The sequence below is a fragment of the Neovison vison genome, chromosome 4 (genome assembly GCF_020171115.1).
Source record: "Neovison vison isolate M4711 chromosome 4, ASM_NN_V1, whole genome shotgun sequence".
In the NCBI taxonomy this organism is placed as follows: domain Eukaryota; kingdom Metazoa; phylum Chordata; class Mammalia; order Carnivora; family Mustelidae; genus Neogale; species Neogale vison.
Genome location: NC_058094.1, coordinates 4433095 through 4451751, shown reverse-complemented (window position 1 = coordinate 4451751; position 18657 = coordinate 4433095). Strand labels below are relative to the sequence as shown.

The 18657-nt window shown below is 55.8% G+C and overlaps 1 protein-coding gene across 1 annotated transcript in view; it reads right to left on the bottom strand.

Annotated features, from left to right (window-relative positions):
- The window catches only part of COL22A1 (collagen type XXII alpha 1 chain), a 219148-nt gene that overhangs the window by 167478 nt on the left and 33013 nt on the right, over nucleotides 1-18657 (bottom strand). The window contains exons 4-8 of the mRNA XM_044247081.1: nucleotides 16714-16825; nucleotides 12389-12512; nucleotides 7932-8207; nucleotides 3088-3168; nucleotides 1900-2016 (exon numbers count right to left, since the gene is read on the bottom strand). Of these exons, the coding sequence (XP_044103016.1) occupies nucleotides 1900-2016; nucleotides 3088-3168; nucleotides 7932-8207; nucleotides 12389-12512; nucleotides 16714-16825 (710 nt within the window). The remainder of the gene's footprint in view (nucleotides 1-1899; nucleotides 2017-3087; nucleotides 3169-7931; nucleotides 8208-12388; nucleotides 12513-16713; nucleotides 16826-18657) is intronic.

Below are 18657 nucleotides of genomic sequence, written 5' to 3'. Positions count from 1 at the left end.
CCCGCCACCATCTGCCCATCCTCCTTCACGCCCTGACTCCCGTATCCGTCAGTTCAACCACTGTTTAACAATGTCAGGCTACACACAATCAGTGGCTGAAAATAGGTCTGTGTTTTCTGGAGCTCACCTTATGGAAGTAAAAATAGGCAGACATTTTTAGTCCCACGTGATCATTGTTACGGGGAGAGGAACGGGTCATGGGGTCTTGGGAACGGCAGGTGCATGGCTGCACGGGGAATGAGGATGGAGGGAGGAGGGCTGGAGAGAGGGAGGAGGGAAATCACATAGACAACGAGGTGCTCAGGAAAGCATTCCCTGGGGACATCTTGAGAGAAGAGTAGGCATAGTAGAGCGGATAAAGGAGGGGGTCCAGGCAGATGCTGCATACACAAATGCCCAAAGACAGCCAGCAGCTCTTGGTGTCCTAGAAACTGGGGGAGCAACGTGGACAGAGATGGTGCTAGAAAGACACCTGGAGACCCTCCATGACACAATGGGTGGGGTGTTGGGGGCGGGGCTGGGAGGGGAGTGCCAGGGGGTGTTTGAGTGGGAAGGTGGGTGGGAGCAGGAGGTGGAGACCTCCTTGAGTCCAGAGTTCCCTCCCAGGGTCCTTTGCCCCATGCCAGAGGCCACGGGAATCTTGGCTGGACATACCCAGGGCACAGCCTGGCTGATAGAAAAGCCTGGACAGGGCAGGACTGCTTCTGACCTCCTCCTCCAGCACAGTCTGCCTGCACAGCAGCTAGTCCCCCAAACCTCATAACATATTAGCCTTCTCCTTTGGGGTTCTTAATAGAAACCCAGGGGCAGGGGAGGGCCAGAGGTCCAACCCTGGTGCTCACCCGGGTTCCCTGCCTGACGTCTCCCATTCTAACCTGTGGGTGCCAGGCCAAAGGGCCTTCCCTTTACTCCCTGCCCAGAAAGAGACTCTGTTCACAGCAAAGCTGAGCTGGGTCCTTTCAGCAGGTTGGGGCAGCATTTGGCAGCTTCATCTGCGTGAGAATTTCTGGGTGCTCCCCGTCTCCCCAGGTCTGGCTCTTCTGGCAGAGAGGAAGGAGGAAAATTGAAGGAGAACAAGGAGGGGGTGAGGGAAGGGGGAGCCTGCCTGTCAGGACATGGGCTTTGGAAGTGTGTCCGTCCCAGTGAACTCCACTGGGATTTCACATTTCCTCCTGTCTGCCCAGCCCCCTGCAGAGTCACTGAGCACCTCCTATATGCTGGCCCTCAGCAGGGAGGGCAGATACAGCAGGCTGCAGGGCAAGGCCGCGGGCCCTGGGGGCCAGCAGAACCTCTGAACACCCCCAGGGTCCTTCCCCAGCACAGCTCCGTCTTTTAGCATCCTTGTATGTTTGTTAAATTGTTCTGCTCAAACAGTAGAAGACTTCTTCTTCTTCTTTTTTTTTCCTTATCAGAAAAGCCACCAGTCTACAGGAAAACAGAATCAATGAAGGCCTCGGGCACTGCACAGGACATTAAATGCAGCTGGTGGACGGTGCCGGTGGTGTTCGTAGAAACACTGGTCTGTACGTTAGACACTAGGTACACACATCTGCACTTCATGTCACCTACTCAGAGTCCTGCTCAGAAACCAGATCTGCTCTGAGGACTCGCACCTGAGTGGAGAGGTCAGGAAAACCTCGGGGATACATTCACTCCAGGAAGACATTAATGGGTCTGAGGGCTCCCCTCCTCAGAGCTGGCACATCAAGAAACAAGAGGTCCAGGGAACGAGACAGGCTCCCTGACCTGTGAGTCCCCCAGGGCCTGGGGCCATCCTGCCCTGGCCATCCAGGTGCATGATGGGAAATTCCCTCCTCCACAGATGCACCTACTGACCACTCTGCCCTGCTCTGCTCGGACGCACTGGGCTGGGGGCTGAGGGTCGACTACAGAGGGTACCTTTTCTCCAGCCGGGCAGGAGCAGTTGATGGTCTTCAAAAACCCAATTTGTTCACTGCCGGACGTGGGAGGCTGCGGGGGCGGGAGTGAAGGCTCCGTCAGCACGGTCACCCGGCACTGGAAGGAAATCGCAGTGAGTCAGAAGGGCAGAACCTGGTTTTCTACCCAGTGCTGCTCCCTGGCCGGCAAGGGGACCAGGAACCCAAGAAGTCAGAGCTTGAGTGGAGGGGAGGTCGGGTCATGCCCAGGGGCAAGTCCTGGGCTCCTAGGACGTGGAGTCACAAGGGCCTGGGCCAACACCTGCTCTCAGCCACATTGCCGGCCTCTCAGCAGCTGCAGGAACTATGAATCCCTCTGAGTCTCACTGTTACGATCCACAGAATGGGGACAAGAGTGTGTCCATGGTGATGTAGTGAGGAGGATTTGATGGGACAGCTCACTGTCTCACACCCAACAAGTGTTTGGTAATGATGTATTTTCCTATCACCACTTCCCTGTCTCCATTCCCTCTGTTCCCCAGGCCCTCATCTGACCTCCTCTCCTTCCCTGAGTCCACAGTCAGGCCCATCTGACTCCAAGCCTCCAGCACGAGGGGCTTTCACCACCGTGTCTTGGGCACAGGGCCTCTGAGCACCGTATGTGGACGTCATCCCTCCAGCCTGGGAAGACAGCTCTGTCACTAAGGCCGTCTTCCAAGCAGCCCTAGGACTAGAGTTTGTTAAAGAAGTTGGGGGCGAGTGCAGAGAGGTCCCAGGGAGCGGCTGACCAGCACGGGGTCAGGGGAAAAGCTCTCATTTTTCTCATACTTTGCAGTCCTGCCTGCAAGCCTCTTCCTCCCCTCTCAACCAGCCCAGTGCACCGGGGCCTCCCCTCCACCAAACATGGTCTGCATGGTCTGTCCCTCGCGGGATGCTTCCAGCTCGGCCTCCCTTCCCTAGAGCTGGACCCCCCTGCTTGGCCTGCAGCCTAGTGGTGTCAACTAAGGTCGGGAACACGGCAACCCCCTAGGGAGACATGCATGACCTCCAACCCACACCCTGGGGGCCCAGGAAATGAAGCCCTAGCCCTAGATGGTCACTGGGCTCCCCTAAGACCCCTGAATGCCCATTTGTAGGCCCTGGAGAGCTCTATCGCTCCGGAGGCCAAGGACCCGTTCCCTGCCCACCCCTGCACGCAGGAGTTGCTCACCGGGCCCAAGGGGATATCGCAGCAGGTCTCCAGTTCCGCGTGTCGGGAGTCACAGTAAATCACGATCCGCTGCAGGTCAAACTGCAAGGGACACAAGGACAGAGTGAGTCTGGGGACTCGGCAGCCTGAAGCCCCCAGGCCTCCAGCAGGCCTGCGCAGGAATCGGGCCCCACTTTCTCCTCGGGGTCCCTCACGAGACTGAGCTTCAGGGGAGCCTACGTGTCACCTGCTTACACATCCCCTTCTAGAAGGGACAGCCCAAGAGCAAGGAGGTTGGCGCCTACAGGGGAGCCGGCAAGGACGGAGCTGGTCTCCCCGGATCCACCGGGCACCGCCCCCCACCGGGCACTGCCACTGTATTTACTTAGAGCCCCTTCCTCGGTGCTCTCATGTCAGGCCCCAAAAGCCTCCAAAAAAGACCCCACTTTCAACCCTCTAGACTTCTCCACATGGCTGCTTATGTCAACTCTGTAATGTAAAAATGTGTCTCTGTTACCCGCTTGAATGCCACAGGCCCTTAGTGTAACTTACAAGGGCTTTGGTGTCGCACACACGCACACATACAGACATGTCCACACACAATGCACACTCATGCACAGGCACACACACGCCTACACACAGACCCACACGATACACACATGCATGTACACCACATCTGTGCGCAAACCGTCACGATACACTCACACACGCACGTGTATGCACAACTGCACACACAATCCATACGCTACACACATTCACACACGTCCACGCATCTGCAGGGACACACGCCCACACAACACACACACACATGCACACACGCATGTGCACATGCACACACACACACACACACACACAGTTTGCAGATAAAGCCCAAGCCTCCTCAAGGAGGAGAGTCCCACTGCCCTGCCTATACATGTGTGGTTTCTCCTCTAGGAAAGTCCCCGAAAAACCAGCAAGCTCTGAGTCACTCCCCAAAACGGTCCTGGCTGCTCTCACACCCCAGCCCTGTAACCACCACGTGAATGCCGGCCCCAGCGCTGGTCACTCTACATGCGACCCTGCATGTCGGTGACGTGCGGACCACGAAGCATTCCTGTTTCTTAGTTTACTTTTAAAATCTGCTTCCCGACTAGCACGTGAACTCTGCAGGCAGGGACCCCTTGCCTCTTGTCCTCCACAAGAGCCCCAACATCACCGCAGCGCCCACACCATTTGTGGCACACAGCGAAAGCCCAGAGCACAGAATTAAGGGTCGGATGGAGGCATGTGTGAGAGCACAAACATCTTTTTAAGGGAACTTGAGCTCTACCAGTGGAAGGAGGGATGCTTGTTTTACTAAACACTGATGCTAAGTGCCCACGGTCTTCTACCTCCCCTGCCCTTCTCGGGCTGACCTGTGCTGCACTTGGAGTGGCCGAGCAAGCTGGCCGGGCAGGTGGTCGGCTGCTTGACCTCATGCTCCCGGCTGTGTGAGACACCCTGGGAGGCATGACTCCCCACCTCCCTGACTTGGCTTGTTGCAAACACTTCACCGTTCCATTCATCTGTCTGTTCTATTTCCTGTAAGACGCCAGCCCACAGACGGAGGAGAGAATGACAAAATGCATGGGCCTTGAACAAGGCCCATTTGAAAGAGAGGGTCCTGCTTTCTGCATTAGCGAGCACACACACTCCAGCTGGCCCGTCTGGCAAGGCTGCAGGGACAGGGATGGGAAGAAAAGAGGCAGAGGAGCAGGGCCAGGGACAGAGCACAGACACCCAGAGCCTGGCACAGGTGCTCCCAGGTTGGGTGAGCGGGTCTGGGAGCCAGAGGGGCCCCTTTCCAACCGCCTGAAACCCTCCTGTTCCCTGGCAGCCTGCTCCTGCCTCTCTTCTCCTCCCTCCACCGAGCCAGGGAGCACACCTGCTGACGTCCCTCTGGCTCCCACTCCACCTGGAGACCTCTGCTCAGCTCTACACCCCTGAAACCTGGGTGGTCTTCTCTGACCCTGGGTGGTTTTCCCTGGCCTGGTTTCCCTCCAGGGTCCACCAGATGCAGCTCAGTGACCCTTCTCTGGCGACAGAATCACCCCTTCCCATCCCACTCCAATCCTTAGTTCTCCCCCAACTCAGTAGCACCCTGACTCTGTCCCTGGGTGTATGCACACACCATGTGCGTTTCTCTTACAGCCCCCCCCCCACCAAAAGGAGGCACCAGGAACCTCATTATCCCTGAGGAGGCCCCCAGCCCCTGGACCTCTCGTGGCTCCATAACGGCCTACCCCTCTTCACCTTCCCATCCATCTGCTCCCTGCAGCCCCAGAGAGCATCTCAGGTGCAGCCCTGAGCCCCCCTGCCCTGTCCCAACTGTTCCCGCAGCCCACCCCTGTGCACAGAAAGGCCTGGACCCTGGCCTCTGCCCCCCACCCCCCACCCCCACCGGCTCCAGGAGGGCAAGGAGATGGGGCTGAAGCAGACGAGTTACTGTCTCTAAGCTGGAGTCTCCCCAGCTCAGGGGAGAGGAAAGCCCCTCCCTGGCTCTCAGGGGATGCAGAGGGGCTGTGCTGGTGACAGGAACGCACAGGCTAATGGGAACTGTCATCACGGTCCTCTGTGTCACCAACGTGGCTCAGCTCCGTCTCCAGTAGCCCCTGACTGTTCTCTGAGTCAAGGCCTGGTCTGCACATGGGCATTGAGGACGGGCTGTTTGAGCAGAAATCCCAACCCTGCCACATTCAGTTCCAACCCTCGAAGAACCACTGAATGTCTCGGGGAGTGTCCTGCTGTCTGTGAACTGAGGGTGTCCGTCGTGTCTGCTTCCTGAGATCATGAACCAGACAGGATGAGAAATGGCCTGGGGGCACCGAAGACATTCCCGGGCACAGGGTGATGCTCAATTCGCTACAATTAGCAGCAATCTGAGCAGTGATTTTATGGCTTTAGTTGATTTAACGATTTCCTTTGCTTGATGTGGTCCCATGTCTGACGTCACCTTCTCAGCAGTGACACAAGGAAGCACAGCCTGGTTTCCACTGAAGAAGTTATGCAAGCAAGCAGGCAAAACAGAGGACACATCCGTGTGTGACCGTGACCGTGACTGTGACCACCACGGGGCCACTCGCGTGGGCTGGAGAGGGGCGCACATGGGCACAGCTCGTGGGTGTTGCCTTCCTCCCTTGGCCCCATCGCCCCTGCCTAACCCCTCGGTCACCCCTTCCTGGCCTTCCTTGTGAGGCTTCTGCAGGTATCGGCAATGTTTAGGAACTATCCTTCAGCTAACAACGCAAGTTACAGAAGACTTCAGAACTTAGTTCATGGTGTTTTTGGTTTGGTTTTTTTTTTTTTTTTTCCATATCACCATTTCACCATTACTTATTCATACTTACTCATTTTTTTACGCTTATGGTTTGTGCTTGACAGATTAGGAAACAGTATTTACAACATACACTAAATTGGCAATTAGTATTCAGAATATATGTATATATGCATATACATACATATACGTATAAAATATTGAAATCATTAGGGGAAAAATCCACAAAATAACCCTAATCACAGGCAAATGCTGTGGGCTGGCAGTCACTGAAGGGGAAGTCAAACAGTCAATCAACAAACGCACAGGACTGCTGTTCACAGTAGAAGCAGGGAGCTGCAGGTGGAAACGGCAATAAAATACCATCGACCATTTGCCGTCTGATTGGTAAAACAAAACCAAAAAGAAAGGAATATTTAAAAAGAAAATATATCAATACATTGGGGAGGGTTTAAGAAAATAGAGCTTTTGTACATTGCCAGTAGGCATAGAAACATTTCGTCAGTTTGCGGAGAAATCTGAAGTATGTGGGAAAGTCAACGATTGTTTACGCCACAATGTAATCATTGAACACGAGGCTGCGGGGCCCAGGGAAACTGTCTCAGCTGGTCCACACCTCAAGCCCAGCAGGCAGGTGTGGTCCATGGTCCTTGTGGGGAAAACCACCTTGGAGCCAGGCCAGCATGTTCAAGACCCAGGTGCGCTGACAATGACGGGGAAACATCAGAACCCGTCTAGGTGCCCACTAACTGGAGGACCAAGAAACAGAATGCGTAATCATATGATGAGGCAGCTAGAAGAAGGTATAACAAGCTTTGACAGAGAATCTTGGGCAAAAAATCAAAAAGCAAGATTTAGAATATCGCGTATCATTTACAGAAACTCTGCGAAACTGAGCAGGCATCCAGCCACACTGGATTCGATAACGGACTTGCATGAGCGCAGGAAACGATAAGAAATGGTTTGGGGAAGAGCTATCCCAAATCATGCTCCGGTTATTTCTGGGGAAGCAGGACCGTCCGGTCCTGGCAGGGAAGGTGGCCTCCTGTGCGTGGGCGTCACGTGCACGCAAGGAGGGAAAAGGAGGACGGGAGTGTGGGCGGTGTGACAAGAGAAGGGCCACTGGGGCAACACTGAGTTATTATAGGCTGTTAGGTCTAGACGGCGCACTCAGGATAATTCTTAAAATTTATTTGGCTTATAATTTCTATATTTGCCAAATTTTCTACAATCAGAGAAAAAAGAAAAAAATGCCTCTATTTAAATGTACAGAATTTAAATACCTCTCTACCTGCAAATACGTATGGAAATCTATGTCCCCATTGCTGAGCACAGTCCCTGGCATACAGCAGGTGCTCAATGTATGCGATAGATGGCCAGTTGCGTGGATGAGGGAGGGTGACTCTGGCTTCTAATATGTGTTCTGAATCAGGGTTCCCCTCCCTAAGGCAGTTCAGGGTGAGGTCTTGATAAGTGGTACGGACCCGTGAGGGGGAGTTGCGGACACTAGACTCCCAAGGCTTCCTCCCAGTGACCCCAGGACCTTGGCTGTGGCCGGCGCCCCGGTACTCACATCGATGGGCACGCTGTCATACAGGCGCTTGCCGATCACCGTCTTCCCCTGGATGTCGATGTTCTCCCTCTCCTCGATGGGCAGCGTCTGCACCAGCACACAGTCCACGTACAGGGAGACGTTCTGGGCCTGGATGCTCAGGGCAATCTTGTGCCAGTCCCGGTCGAAGAGGTCACTGACCCGGGGGCCTCGGAAGACCACCCTGACGGCATCTGTCAGGGCACCCACCGCGTCATACTCGACTGCCTTGTTCTCGCCGTCCAGCCGGACGGAGACCTGGGGAGCAGAGCGCCACAGACTCCCTGAGCTGCATGAGACCAAGGCAGGAGAGTGCGAGAGGGGAGGGGGTTGTGGAATCACGGGTCACATCGAGCCATGACCCTGGCCACTTGTTGGCCTTGGATAAAGCCTTAGTTCCCTCCTCAGCCTTGGTGCTAACAACCCCGACCCCGCAGGCTGTTCCAAGCACCTGAACCAGATGGGATTATTGGGCTCAGACACATGCAGGGTCACACACAACCCAAGCCTGGGGGACGATGCAGTAGGGGCACGTCTGCGAGTCTGCACGACAAACGGTACAGAAAGGCTTGAGTCTCAAGCCCAGTGAGAAATCCCAACTGGTCTCCGGGTCATTGAAAACCCCAGGCTGCCAAAACGGGCCACGTCTGGCCAGACGCCAGGGACCAGGCTGCGACCCCGTCACAGCCCACACTCTCTCCCACCACGAGGATGACCTTGAGGCTTTTTGGTGGCAGGGACTCACGGGTCTGGTTCCCTGGAGGACCCCCTGCCCTTTGCAAAATGCCTGGGCCATTTTGGAAGAAAGTTTTACTTCTGTTTTTCTTTGAATGAAAGAATGTTTGGAAACTTTCCCAACCATGTGCTCGTTTCTCCCCCTTACTCAGTACTCACCAAATGCCTTCTGTGCCCTGCCCAGCTCCCCACCCCCAGAGTCTGAACTTCAAGGGCTCTGCCTGGCCTCCTGTGCCCTTCAGTGTCTCATCTGCGTGGCCCCTGGGAAGTCCACAGATGGAGACCATAGGCAGGAAGACAGGGTCTGGGGGCTGATTCTCCCTGCCCCTCCCTGCTTCCCTGTGGTTCCCAGTGGTTGTGTCCCTCAACACACCCTAGCCCTTTGGGGACTCTCTGTCCTCCATGGCTCCAGACCCATGGTCTCCAGTAACCACTGACCACCCCTGTCCCTGCCACCCAGGTCTCTGGTGGTAGTAGCTTCTTGCCGTCGCTTATCCCAAGATACCTCGATATCCTTTGCTGGGTTCTTTACCCCTGACTCTTAGCCACACCAGCAACCTTAATCCTAGCCAACATTCTTCAAAAACTGGGGCTGTCTGCTGTGTGTCTACACCCAAACTGTCAAGCCACTTTTGAGCTGTGTGTCCTTGGGCAAGTTGTTTAACCTCTCTGGACTCTTTCGTTCTTTATAAAAGGGCACTAATGACAGCACCTGTGGCACAGAGTCATTACGGGGATTAAGTCAGTTAGCATGTGCGTAAAACACCGACACGGTCTTTATTAGATTCTGGTGCTGCTCCAAGCATTAGTTATAACAACCTAAACAAATAAATTCAAAGTCCTCCCCGTGGGGCAAGCCTTCTCTGGCACACACACGCCTGGACCCCAGCTGCTCACTTGCTCTCACGTCCCCATGCTCGTTTCATTTACTTTTCTCCTGGCGCCCGGTCCTGGATCATTTCTTCCCTTCACCTGTTTTGCCTGCCCTGCCGCATCCTCGTAAGTGGGGACTTCATCCCGCTCGTTCCCTCTCTTCCGGGGCAAGGACCTCACCCAGCTCATGGTGCCGACCCCCAAAAAGGCACTGAATGAATGAATGAGTGAATGGATGAGAGCCCTCGGGTCAAGGAAGACGCCCACGCACCGCCGGGAATCAGTCACAGGGTTTACGACACTGCCCAGGTGTTCTGATTTCTCTTTCTGCCCACCCCCCCAACCCAATGACCTCAGTACAACCGGAGCAGGATTTGTTTTCAGGTGCACTGCCTGCTGGGGTATGCCTGGTGTGGGTAAGTACAGAAAGCCGTGAGCCCTGGCCAATAATCTAGTACGCTTCTAACTCACCCTCATACTTCTGTTATTAAACACGGTCTTCTGTTTCTAGAAACCACTTTTCCTGTTTGAGCCCCGTGTCCCTGAACTACTGAGGGAGCTCCGTGAGGACACGGCTTTCCATTCAGACATACAGTTCTTCCAGCAGGATGCAAAGCCAGGGACAGCGCCCGGCAGGCCTGCATCCTGTGTATGCCGGAGCAGGCTGGGGACCACAGGAAGGCGCCTCCCGGCTCAGCTCCATCAGCAAGCCCTGCTGCTTCTAGTTTCAGAGACGTCCAGGATCTCATCATTCCTGCCCAGGTTGCTGTTACTGCCGGTCTGGGTCAGCCCCCTCTTTTGCTTCGATTGCTACGATGGTCTCTGAACCCGTCCTCCTGTTTCTGGGCCAGCCCGTCTCCCGGAGTCTGGTCTCCAGCAGAAGGCCCCCCCCCCGGCCCCCCACCACCTCTCGAGCCCCCTCCCCGAGGAGCAGCCCCCACACCCTCTGTTCCAGCCGACCCTGCCTCCTTCCTGACCCTTCATGCTACTGGGGAGAAGGCCAGCTTCCGAGTGTGGCTGTAAATACGATCATGATGACTGTGAAAATCGAGGTCAGTAGGTCTGACGGCCCGCGTGGGGCTGCTGAGAGCCCATGTCCCTTCCGCAGGCCTTTCTCCGTTTTTCCCTGTGTCTAGCCTGTGTCTCCTCTGGGGCACGGAAGTGGCCACCATCAAAGGCCAAGGAAGAGCGTTCCACCAATGGCCAGGAGCCTCTTTGAACATGAGCCTCGGGCCACCCCCACCCCGGGGGGGGGGGCGCGCCTCTGCCTGGTTCTGTCGCGTCCCGGCCCACGGCCCGTTCCCAGGAGGAGCGGAAGACGCAGACGGCAGATCATACAGCTCTGCAAATGCCATGAGGGGAGAGAACCCAGACGAGGAGGTGAGGGCTCCCCCACAAGAATGCGTGGCAGGCGCCCAGTCCCATCGCCCAGCCCCCGAGAAACTAGAGAAGCCAGACCCGCGTGCCTGCGGATGGAGGTGGACGGCTTGCGCTCCCTCCAGGAAAACAGCCCTTGAGAGGAGCCTCGTCCGTCCCATCCAGCCACCCACACTCAGGAAATCAGGGCACTCGGTAGCCAGACCGCGTCTCAGTCGGACCAGGGGCGCTATGGAAAAATCATGCAACGGGACTGACGGTGGGGGATGGGAGGCAGCTGAGCACGGTGGTCAATACGCAGACTCGGAGTCGGACCCCCGTGTTCAAATCCCTCTTTTCCTTCTCATCATGTACTCAGCAACCCCGCTCCCAACCTTGCAAGAAGCCAACAGGCTGGGAAGGGGACCCATGCGCTCGGATGTGTGAGGTCCTCAGGACCACTCCTCACCCCTACGGAGGAGAGCGGGGCCGTGGGGACGAGCCAGTGCAGCGCCCAAGTCCAGCTCTCACGGGGGCGCACGGCTCACTGCACAGAGGACGCCGTCCCCTGGCCGCTGCCCATGTGTGTGGTCGCTGCGGCCCGATCGCTGGAGCACGTTCTCATTTTGGCCTCCAGCGAACGGAGTCCATATCCCTCAGCTGAAGGTGAGCCACGTCTTCCAAAGGTGAGACGGGTGATGACAAAGACAGGAGGGGTCCCCAAATCCTGAGAACCAGGGTATGGGGATTGGCAGGATGCAGAAAGCAGGGTTGCCTGCAACTCAGACCAACATGTGGGGCTGCTGGCTCTGATCCGAGACCCGCTTTCCCCCCTGGGCCGCGGGCTGCTGAGGGGCTGCTCTCCCCTTGTAGGGACACGCCTGAGGGGCCGCAGACAGGTCAGAGCTTCCCAGACTATGAACAAAGGACATCACGTGTAACACAACCGTGTCACGTATGAGGCATTTTCCAGATGCACTCAAGACCCGGTTCACCCCACCGTCCCCGGCCATCCGCGGCAGCCCTTCAGTTTCCACGGGACAGCCGGGACCGTCAGGACTCAGGAGGCTAAGCCCGCAGGTCTTGGGGATGCACCAAGAAAGGGGCAGGCGCACAATGGAGCCCAGGTCTGGCCGACCCTGAGCAAGTTTCTTCTGCTACGTCACGGAGTTGTGCCCCTCAAGATGCCACCAGAGTAGAGGCCACTGGACAATGGAGCTGGCCGCCCCTCCTGGAAAGGCCAAGCATCCCTGGGGTGGAAGGAAGTTGGTCCCCGACCCAGCAGAACACCAGGCACCAGACTGTCCTCGGGCGAAGAAGCCACATTGCCCGCAGCGTCCCCGGGGCTTCCCCCCCAGACTGCTGGTCTCCTGGACCCCAGAGAGAGGGCCCTGGAGAAAACAGGGCAGGTGCCGCCGGCCTCACAAGAGGGACACAGGAAGCTTCTGGCCCCCAAGACCCAGCGCTGCCCCTACCTGCGGGATCCCGTACTGGTCGATGACCTGCCAGATATACCAGTCTTCTTTCCGAGACGTTTTCCGGAAGCGGAAGGTGGTGACGAAGGCATACTCGTCAGGCAAACCCTGCGGGAACACATCCCTGGAGGGGGACAGAGAGGAGGACAGCGGGCTGAGCGAGGAGAGTGGGGACTGCCAGGAAAGCCCAGGTGCCCCGTGGGTCACTAAGTCCTGCCAGTTTTACCTCCTGAGCGTCTCTCAAATCCACCTTCTCTCCTGCCTTTACTGCCCCCTCCTTCGATCAGGGCCTCAACAGGACCATCTGCAGACCCCTCCTGCGGCCGCTTCATTGTCCCCCCTGCCTCGGGCTTCAAGTCCGCTCCCCTGGGGCACATATGTCCCTCTGACAAAATCGATGGCAAGACGTCAAGCCGCCGCCCTTCACCCCCCTTCCCAAGCCAAATGCAGCTGAGGGCACCTGTCTTCACCTCCCCCTGCTGGCTCCTTCTCCGGGGGCCCAATGGTTCCATCTCATCCTGCTTGATCCCCTGCCCTGCCCTCCAGGACACCCTCCTGTCTTCACAGAGCAGAGCCTTGCACTCCTCCCAGTGTGGGGGACCAGCCCCTCATGCGGGGGAATTCAGTCCCCTGCAGCTCTGCCCCCGTCCTGTGCCTGCCCTTCCCCTCCACGCTCAGAATGAACGCTGTTCTTCCCAGGAGTCACAGAAAAGGTGTTCTGATTCTCATGGTGTAGCTGAGGGCAGCCAGGCTCTGTGGGTTAACAGGACACAAGCTGGCTGCTAAGGGTCTGGACAGAGACCCGCACAGAGAGGAGGCCCTGTCCCCAGAGCTCTTTACCACCGGCTGGCCGCACCCTCACCCCAAGGCACCTGGCCACGGTGGGGCCATGTCCTGCTCTGGCGGCAGGGACCTGCCTGAAGGAGACACGGTACAGACCTCTGCATTGGAGTGGGTGGAAGCTGTCTGGCCAGAAAGCCGGGAAGGGAAGTGAGGAGGCGTCTGGGCTCCTGGTTCCAGACCCGCACACCCTCTGGGACCGTTGGTTTGGCTGTCGAGCCTGTGAGCTAAGACTGGCCCTCCTTTTGTGATTCTCGGCTCATAGGTCCAAGCCGGGAGCGGACTGCGTTGTTCCAAGTCCTTCTCGAAGCTGGGATATCACCCAGCTCACGTGCAGGTGCCAGGAGCAGCGTCCATCCCTCAGTGCTGTCCCTGCCCGCAGGACTGAGGGACGCCCTCAGTCACCGCCCCCATGGGATGGATGCGGCCTTCCCTGCCTGTCCGCACAGACACACACTTTGCAGCCACGGTAGATGTGGCATTTCCTTTCCTTTTTATTCTTTCATCAGTGAGTCAAACCAGGGACTGTTTTTGTTCAAAAGCACTTTTTTTCATATACCTCTAAAATAACATCTATACGTGTGCATGTTTGACATGTATACACCCAGATAAACCCAGCTGGATTCACATATGTAGTTAGGTCTCTGCAGCATCGATCTACACACCTGCATCTCTAGTTCTCTCTCTCTATTTCAATAAAGGGACAGAGACCAAGACTTCTCCTGAGGGTATCTATAAGCACAAGCATATGCATACATAGCTTAAGAAAAAGGTATCATCGGCGGGGAAGGGAACATCATTATCAGAGAACATCTAAAGGAAAACAAAGTGGCCCCATCGAATCCTTTCCAGAAATAAAGCAGCAGGTAATAAGACCACAGTGGGAAACACCAAGGGTGTGGGGCCGGAGGACCTGGGTTTGGGGCCAACCTCTGCCTCCTACGAGGGCGTGTGAGGGCGGACACATTATAGTCCCATTCTGAATCTCGTGCGTCACACCGGATAAATGATGACCTTGTTCACCTCGCTTCACTGTAGTGAGAAATAAATTAGGCCAGGCATGTAAAATGCCCAGTAGACAGACGGCACACATGCGAGAAAAAAAGTCAATGCTGAAAGTGACCCCCTTCCCGTTAGGAACCAAGCTAACCTGTGCATCAAAACTCCACGTGTCTGCATGTTTGCACCTGCGTTTTAAAGCATGAGAAACTACGAGGAGACCATTCTTTCTTGAAACCTCTGGGATTGATTTTGCTCCCAGTGTTTTGCCATTAAAACCAATTTGGGAAAAACAGTCTGAGGGGTTTGAAGTGGCGGGGGGGGTGGGAGGTTGGGGTACCAGGTGGTGGGTATTATAGAGGGCACGGCTTGCATGGAGCACTGGGTGTGGTGAAAAAATAATGAATACTGTTTTTCTGAAAATAAATAAATTGGGAAAAAAAAAACCAATTTGGGGGCGCCTGGGTGGCTCAGTGGGTTGAGCCGCTGCCTTCGGCTCAGGTCATGATCTTGGGGTCCTGGGATCGAGCCCCGCATCGGGCTCTCTGCTCAGCGGGGAGCCTGCTTCCTCCTCTCTCTCTGTGCCTGCCTCTCTGCCTACTTGTGATCTCTCTCTGTCAAATAAATAAATAAAATCTTTGGGAAGAAAAAAAAAGACAATTTGGAACCATATAAAAATCCCTTCTCAGAAGGACTCCGTGTGCCCCGAGCCCAGGTCCACGGCTCCAGAAGCCCCGCTCGGAGCAGCTTCCGCAGCTGTCTGGGCCCACCCTGGGTCTCCGTCGGACCTTCCCACCACATTTGTGCCAGCCGTGCTTCCTTCCTTCTCTCGATCTTGCTTGACTGCCTTTTTTCTTCAAGATGAAGCTCCCTGTTGTCGTGTCTGTGCTATATGGATGGGGAGTAGGATGCATTTAGCCAAAGAAGAAAAGGGCACAAAGTGGGAATTGGAAGCTAGATTCTGCTCTCCCTTGTGTACCCCCGAAATGAGCATGGGGCCCGATGATGGAGAACAGCACCCTCCCTGCATCTGTAGAGTAGAGAGAGCCACACTGGAAAGATGTCTGCAAAGTCGGCTCGCGTAAGGGTCGGTGGACGGGGACTCTGGTCTCTGCAGGAGAGAAAGCCAGGCTCTGAGCGAAGGTGACTTCTCCAAACTCCTCTTCTGTACTCACTCTCAAGGGATGTAGGTGCTGAGAGCCGGGGAGGACGTTAGGGTCCGACACAGGCCCAGGGTGTGTTTAGTTCTCAGAAAATGCTTGTTGAGTTAGAAAATGCACAACCCATGCCCCGGTGCTCCCAGCCGATCTTTGCCGGGCTCGTACCTGACGGAGCATCTTCACGGACTAGGAGCTGACTGATGCATTCGTCCACCCATTCCACAGACACTGAATAACCCCTCCTCTGCGCAGAGCTCATTTTGATGCAGAGACCAGACTGAGGCCCTCCTAGAGCTGCTCGCTGAGCAGGGAAGAGAGCCTAGAGGACTACACAACTGACTAATGAGCTTCACCTTCACCACTTTGTTCTACGCAGGAATATAGGTTATAAGGAGACAAGATAGGGGGAGCCCAAGTTAGTTCTGGAGGTCAGGAGAGGCATCCTTGAGAGCATCATGGTTGAGCTGTTCTTTGAAGGACAAGCCGGTGTCTTGGGTAGAGCGAACAACATGAACAAAGGCCCTGTGGTAGGAAGCATGTGCCCAGAAGCTCCCGGAACAGAGACAGAAGAGCCAAACAAGGAGCCCGGGGACAAACTTGAAGCCGTTGCTACAAGAGCACTTGGAAACAATTCAGGAAATTTAAGGTGGAGAAGGAGTTATGAAGAACCAGCACTTCTGTGCCCGGGGTAAGCAGAATGGAACACTGATTTGGGTACCATCACCAGCCTTGACTGGAGACCCAGCAGGTGTCAGACCCTGAACCAATCTCTATTTTAATCCTCTCAACAACAGTGCAAGGCAGAAACATTCGTCTTTGGTGGAAAATAAGGGGCAGCTGAGGCACAGAGACAACCAGTAAGTTGTGCAAGGCCAGGCACCCAATCAACACCTACGCAGCGGCGCCCCTGGCCAAACCGACTCAGGGAGTTTTGGGGAGCTATGTCTGTGTGTAATACAGGGGTTCGGCCAGAGTAGGCGCTGTGTATCTACAACCGTAACTGTGAGCTGTTTAATGAAGGGAGAGAAAGCCACAGGCATGCGTGAATGATCAGTGCAGAACCCTACAGAGAGGGGAGTGCCCAAGGGCCAGAGAACGAATAGAGACAAGTTGGCAGATCTGCTGAGACAGGGGTGGGTTCCCAGGGCTGCTGGGAACTGCGTCTCAGGGCGACTTCACCTGGCATTGAGCAGGTTAGAGCCCCACCTGGCATTGAGCAGGTTAGAGCCCCACTCAGGGCTCCGTGTGCAACCGTGGCTGCCTGGCCTCCCTCCTGCCCTTTGCCAGGCGTCCACAGCAGGTCTGGGAGGAGGAGGGAGCACTCACTCTGTCCTCTGCACCACAGGGAAGGATCCCATCCGGACATAGGAGCTCTGCATTCCGTTCTCTCTGCTCCCCAGGATCTCCTTCACACTGAACAAATCCATCAGGTCGAAACCTGTCAAACAGAAGAGCTGGGGTCAGTGGCAGGAGGAGCACGGGGGACACGGGGAGCACACCTCTGCAGAGGCGGGGACAGTGGGCGTGGAGGTAAGCGGAGGAACTGTTGGGAGGCGATCTCGGCAGGAAACATTAACAACAAAGTAAGCACATGCACAGCCTCCATTTCCATTTCCATTTCCAGGCAAAGTGCAGGGGAAATGCGGACCTGGGGTTTCCAAAGAAAGGGAAGGCTGTCCTGGCCACGTGGCCAGGGCAGGGAGCCGTCCCGCTGTTCTCGAAGACCCCATGGGAACACTTGGCTGGCTCTGCCACAGTCCTGCAATTCATGTAAATTTTGCTTGGATTACAGCTTGGCAGCTTTTAAGTTTCATTTTTTCAAAGAAAGAAAAAAAAACCCGAATGATGTCGCATTCATTGGCCGGTCCTCGGCTCTGGTGTGTTTGGGCTCCAGGAGAGGACCTCGTGGGTACTGGTAACGTCTGTGATGGGAAAGTCAGGACCTTTGTGCTCAGGGCACTGGTGGGGCAAGGAGGGGTCCGCTCAGGCTCGTGCATGTGTGACACTGGGCCGGCTCCGTCACCCCCGGGACCCTGGGCACTGACCACTTGACCATAAGGGGAGGGCCGTGATCCGGCCGGTCCCTTGTCACTCCCGCCCCCCACCCCAGCCAGCACGTCCTGACCCACAGCCCAGCAAAACCGTTTGGACTTGAGTCCCGCAGGCCAAGACCCTCAGTTCTCAGAGGAACCCAAGCACAGCACTCAACCCGCGGCTGAGAGTTTGACGCACTGGCCCACACCGTGTCCCTCGGGCGAGGAGAGAGCTCATGCAGGTCAGCGGGACGGCACCCAAGGACAAGCACGGGGGCTCACTCCGCTCTGCATCTCCGGGGTTGACACGATGCCTGACCCATGAGACTTCGGGAAGATTCTTGGGATCTCTAACCTTCGAAGTCACTGCCATCCGGACAGGAGCTTAGCCTGCAGGGCTCGTGTTGCCATGATGAAGACGTCCCCCTAAACTTTGCTTTAAAAGATCATTTGTTCATTCAACACATTTTTGAGCGCCTCTCTGCTGCTCCCAGCCCAGTATAAGAAACAGCGGGACAGAAAAGGGTTAGCACGGACTGAGAGTTTCAGTGGTAGGACTGGATGGGTCTAGGCTGCGGTCCTGACCACAAGCTCCTTGCTGTGTGACCTTGGGCAGGTTGCCTAACATCTCTGAGCACCAGTCTCTTCATCTGTGTAAAGGGGGCTGTTTGAGTATATATCACTGTAGGATTGTGGTAAAGAGCTCTGTATCCTCCAATGATAGGATACAGAGCTCTTCCTGTAGCTTCTGAAATACAGGAACCCACAGAATAGTTTTCATTTCAGTTATTTTTCCATTAGAATGATTACAGCCTCTTCTACCACTCAGTTCTGTCCAGATGCCCTTTATCCATTCAATGCATGGTTTTGAGAGCCTGTTCTGAGACAGCCATGTGGAAGCACAGCACTTACAGCAAGAGGAGAGACAAAGTCCTGGTTCTGGGGTACTGGTGATCCCACGGGGGACCCAAAGTAGGCAAACATACAGCCGCAAGATAAGGCGACAACTGTAGGCAGCGAGGCACAGTGCGGCAGGCCCGGGACTGCACACGAACAGAAGCCACGCCCAGCCTAGAGCAGAGCCTGCGACGGTCCAGGAGGGTCGCCCGCACGGCGAGGGTGTGCCAGGCTGCCGCCCTGGTGACTTTCTGGAGCTCCCCGCCACTCACCAGGCTGAGATCATGTCATTCTGGAAAATGACTAAGACTTATCCTTATGTCATTTTAAATAGCAGTTC